This window comes from Rhincodon typus, chromosome 11 (assembly GCF_021869965.1).
Source record: "Rhincodon typus isolate 14 chromosome 11, sRhiTyp1.1, whole genome shotgun sequence".
Classification (NCBI taxonomy): Eukaryota; Metazoa; Chordata; class Chondrichthyes; order Orectolobiformes; family Rhincodontidae; genus Rhincodon; species Rhincodon typus.
In genome coordinates this window covers 74,428,200-74,433,337 of record NC_063342.1, presented here as the reverse complement: position 1 = coordinate 74,433,337, position 5,138 = coordinate 74,428,200, and the positions used below count along the sequence as shown (strand labels likewise).

The following is a 5,138-nucleotide window of genomic DNA, read 5'->3' as shown; positions in this document are numbered from 1 at the left end:
GCGCGTGCCAGCGCGAGAGAGAAGTGTACACGGTGTGTGTGCGCGCGTGCCAGCGCGAGAGAGAAGTGTACACGGTGTGTGCGCGCGCGTGCCAGCGCGAGAGAGAAGTGTACACGGTGTGTGCGCGCGCGTGCCAGCGCGAGAGAGAAGTGTACACGGTGTGCGTGCGTGCCAGCGCGAGAGAGAAGTGTACACGGTGTGCGCATGCCAGCATGAGAGAGAAGTGTACACGGTGTGTGTGTGTCAGCGCGAGAGAGGTGTACATGGTGTGTGCGTCAGCGCGAGAGAGAAGTGTACATGGTGTGTGCGTGCCAGCGCGAGTGAGACGTGTACACGGTATGTGTGCGTGCCAGCGCGCGAGAGACGTGTACACGGTGTGCGCGTGCCAGCGCGAGTGAGCGCGTGTACACGGTGTGCGCGTGCCAGCGCGAGTGAGACGTGTACACGGTGTGCGCGTGCCAGCGCGAGTGAGACGTGTACACGGTGTGCGCGTGCCAGCGCGAGTGAGAGTTGAGCAACCAGAAATTTGTGTGTCAGCGTGAGAGAGTTGAGCGACTAGAAATTTGTGCATGCTGTACTTGAGAGAGGAACGTGTGCTGTGTGCGCATGTGACAGTGGAATGTGCGCTGTGTGTACGTGTGAGAAATATACACCCTTTGTGGGAGAGTGAGACAGAGGAAAAAGCACTGAGTATGCGCGAGAAAGATAGACTGACAGTGTGAGAGAAAAGTATAAACTGTGTGAGGGTGAAAAACACATTGGGTGTGGGTGAGAGGGAGAAATACACATTGTATGTGAGAGGGAAGGAACATACAATATGTGTGAGCAAAATACACATTGAGAAAATATGCTCTGTGTGAAGGAAATATAGTGTGAGAGAAATGTACAGATTATGTGCAGTTCATGCACACAATGTGAGAGAAATATACACTGAGGGAGAAGGTACTGAGTCTGTAAAAGAGAGAGGGAGAAAAATATAGTGTGAGAGAGATAAATGTACACTCGCTCTCTTTCAGCCTCTGACCTGTTCAAGCTCTTGTACTCACTCGCACTCGCTGTCTCTGTCTTCCTCTATCTCACTGTTGCTTTCTGTCATTGCAGTCACAGGAAGGCACGAGCATTGCTGAAGAAGGAGAAGCGGCGGAGGAGGCGGCAGGAAGAGGCCAAACAGCGGCAGGCAGGTAGGAGCCCGGCCAGAAGGGAGGGCAAGCCAGAGAGTTTGGGGTTGTGGGGTGTGGAGAAGGGAGATCAGGGAAAGATCCTGGGGGTGGGGAAGAGGGAGGGTATCCAGGTTAGGTCAGGGAGTGGAGGATTATGGTGGGGAAGGGGGTAGCCAAGGTGTGGGACTAACACAGAGTTGGGATGTTGGTGGTGGGGTGCCTGGAGTTCCTGGGAGGTGGGGCGTGTTATGGTGGAACTTGGAAGAGTGGGACCCATGGGTGACCAAGGAGTAGGTGGGAGAGAGGGACCTGGGACAAGGAAGGAGCCCAGGGAGGTGGGAGACCAGAGATTGGGAGGCGGTGGGTGCAGAAGAATTCCTGGAACCAGAGTGGGAGCAGCGTGTTGGAGCCCTGGAGGGGAGAGGGAGGACCTTGGCAGAGGTCCAGGAGGGGTGAGATGGTCTGGAAGGGTGTGGTGGGTGTCCAGGAGGGGCATCTGATAGGGGTTTGGGCTGGTAAAGGAGTCAGGCAGGACTGAGAAACTGGGAGATGTTGCTGGGCTATAGGAGGGAATCGGAGAGACCAGGACAAGGTGAGTGTGGACCTTATGTTCTGGAACAGTTAGAGAGAATGCTGAGGCTGAATGGTAGAATGTACATAGCATTATTTTAGGATTGAGTGCTGTTTATGACATTGTTTTTATTTGTTCATGGAAGGTGGACATCACTGGCTATCATTTAATGCCCATTCTGAATTGCCCTATAAAAGGTACTGTTGAGCTGTTGCCTTGAACTGCAGACCTTTGCATATTGGGACACTCCAGGATTCTGATCCAGAAGACTTTCAGAAGCTCTTCCCCCTCCCTCTCTCAGTTGATATTGTAGGTTTTCCAGTGACCATGCTGAGATTGGGTCTTGAAGCGTAGGGAAAATATAAATGTATCAGCAGTTCTTTAATATATACCACACTAAAAATGATGAATGCCAATGTATGCAGATTTTATACACTTTCTCTTTGTGCCAGCTACAATTGTGGTATTATTTTAATTCTGTTTCAGAATTGGCTAATGAAGAGGAGATAGAAGAGGCAGAAAACCTTGAGGAAGAAGAAAGAGAGTTGGAGGCTGAAAGGTCAGTAACCCTTTGAGATCTATAAGCCTTTCACTTTACAAAAAAAAGGTCTCAAATTCCTATTAGAGTGAGGATTGTTGGCAACTACTGTTTAAAGCATCTGTCAAAGACTGTGTTATTTAAATGTTAAATCTTTAAATGTTAAAATTTTAAAATGAGTTTCTCCTCTTTTAAATTAAATGGAAATAGTTGAACTGTCAGTGATGTGGATTGCTGTAGTTCCTGAGGAGTAAATAAACTCAATTGGTTGATTTGGGTTTGATTGCTTTTAATATATTGTAATGTTAATTTCCATGTCCCTTTTCTGATGTGCCAGTGACTCTATGGATATAGAGACCAAACCTGGACACGTATCTCCTGTATTAATCTTCAGCTATTAGCACTCCTGTTTTGTATTGCTGACTGGGTTTTTTGAAGATGTGACAAAGAAATTGATGAAAGCAGAGCGGTAGACATTGTCTATATGGACTTCAGCAAAGCGTTTGACAAGGTTCTACATAGTAGGCTAATTAGTAAGGTTAGCTCACATGGGATCTGGGGGTGCTAGCCAATTGGATACAAAATTGGCATGAAGGGTTGTTTTTCAGACTGGAGGCCTGTGACCAGCGGTGTATCACAAGGATCGATGCTGAATCCGCTGCTTTTCGTCATTTATATAAATGATTTGGATGTGAATGTAGCAGGAATGATTAGTAAGTTTGCAGCTGACACCAAAACAGGACGTGTAATGGACAATGAAGAAGATTACTTCACAGTACAACAGGACCTTGATGGGCCAATGGGCTGAGGAGTGGCAGATGGCATTTAATTTAGATAAATGTGAGGTGTTCTATTTTGGTAAGGCATACCAGGGCAGGACTTATACACTTAATGATAGGGCCCTAAGGAGTGTTGCTGAACAGAGACCCAGGGGTGTAGGTGTATAGTTCCTTGAAGGTGGAGTCCTTACATAGTGGAAGCAGGCCATGTGGCTCGTCGAGTCCACAATGACCTTCTGAAGGTATCCCACCCAGACCCAATTCCCCTACCCACCTGAAACCCTGCATAGCCATGGCTAACCCACCTAGCCTGCACATCCCTAGACACTATGGACAATTTAACATGGGCAATTCACCTGAACTGCACATGTTTGGACTGTGGGAGGAAACTGGAGCACCCAGAGGAAACTCATGCAGACACAGGGAGAATGTCTGTGTGGAGTTTGCACAGTCAACCAAGGGTAGATTTGAACCTGGGTCCCTGGTGCTGTGAGGCAGCAGTGCTAGCCACCGAGCCACACACGGTAGACAGGGTGATGAAGAAGGTGTTTGGCATGCTTGCCTTCATTGGTCAGAACATTGAGAATAGGAGTTGGGAAGTCATGTTGCAGCTGTACAGGTCATTGAAGCCATTTCTGAAATACTGCATATAATTGTGGTCGCCCTTCTATAGGAAGGATGTTGTTAAACTTAAGAGGGTACAGAAAAGACTTACAAGGATGTTCCCTGAATTGGAGGGTTTGAGCTACAGGAAGTGGCTGAATAGGCTGGGGCTTTTTTCCCTGGAGTGTTGGAGACTGAGGGGTGACCTTATAGAGGTTCATAAAATCACAAGGGGCGTGGATAGCGTAAATAGCCAAGGTCCTTTTTCCAGGGTAGAGTGCAAAACTATAGGTTTAAAGTGAAAGGAGAAAGATTTAAAAAGGACCTGAGGGGTCGACGTGCAGGCAGTGGTGCATGCATGGAATGAGCTGCCAGAGGAACTGGTGGAAGCTGGGATACTTACAACATTTAAAAGATATCTGGACGGGTACATGAATAGGAAGAGTTTAAGAGGGATATGGGCCAAATGCTGGCAAATGGGACTAGATTAGATTGGGATGTCTGGTTGGCGTGAATGAGTTGGACCGAAGAGTGTGTTTCCATGTTGTATGACTCTATAAGGGTTGCGGTAATTCTCTCCACCCTTCTCCCTGTGTCATGTGTTAGGCAGCGCTTACATGTAGAATGGCTGGAAAAAGAACAGCAGGCACAAGAGGAATTCCGGCTGAAAAAGGAAAAAGAAGAAGCAGCACGGAAAAAACAGGAAGAGGAGGAGGTAAACATTTCAGTTTTCTGTTCTTTTAATCACACAGAGCAGTGAGATAGATAATAGTGACCCTGAAATCTCCAGCTGATCTGAGGTGCTGTTGAGACTGTAAATTAGGAGGTGCAGTCAACAACTGAAATATTATTTTCTTTATAATTTACATTGTGTCGTGAGTATTATAATGAAGAGATCAATCAAGCTAAAATGACCAAATTGTATCTTTCATTAGTTGAAAAGACATTTTGTTCTGTGGTTTGCAGTTGTGGTATCCAAGCTATAATAAACACTTAGCATTACTGCTTGCAAGTTGGATTTTTTTTTGAGCTCTTAGATTGTGAGAAATTAAAAGTGTGAAAAATTGTGAAAGAAAATTATCTTTAAAATCTCAACTTGTGTCAGCTGCTCTAAAGCTGTGAAAAGTTAGACCATTCCAATGTCTTTAAATAAACTCAGCACCTCAGATCTGATTTAGTGCTTCACAAAACAATGATTCTCACTTTGAGATTCTGATGCTCACAAGACAACTTGTTTCTGCTGGGGGAGATGGAATCTTATGAAATGTATGTGAAGGAGCCCTGCAATGTTAAGCTGTGTAGCAAGAAAATGCATTAAGGCAGGAGAAGAGTCTTTGTTTTTGGACGCAAGTCATTTATATTTGGCAGAGATGGTAGGAACTGCAGATGCTGGAGAATCTGAGATAACAAGGTGTAGAGCTGGATGAACACAGGAGGCCAGGGAAGGCTACCAAGCAGCATCATAGGAGCGGGAAGGCTACCAAGCA

General features: G+C 46.4%; 1 protein-coding gene and 1 long non-coding RNA gene across 2 annotated transcripts in view; one reads left to right on the top strand and one right to left on the bottom strand.

The window, feature by feature from the left end:
- The window catches only part of zrsr2 (zinc finger (CCCH type), RNA-binding motif and serine/arginine rich 2), a 33,123-nt gene that overhangs the window by 917 nt on the left and 27,068 nt on the right, over positions 1–5,138 (top strand). Inside the window, exons 2-4 of the mRNA XM_048603198.1 lie at positions 1,102–1,181; positions 2,218–2,290; positions 4,258–4,366. Of these exons, the coding sequence (XP_048459155.1) occupies positions 1,102–1,181; positions 2,218–2,290; positions 4,258–4,366 (262 nt within the window). The remainder of the gene's footprint in view (positions 1–1,101; positions 1,182–2,217; positions 2,291–4,257; positions 4,367–5,138) is intronic.
- LOC125484439 overlaps positions 1–5,138 on the bottom strand; it is a 19,491-nt gene that overhangs the window by 11,942 nt on the left and 2,411 nt on the right. The gene's annotated exons all lie outside the window — the stretch shown is intronic.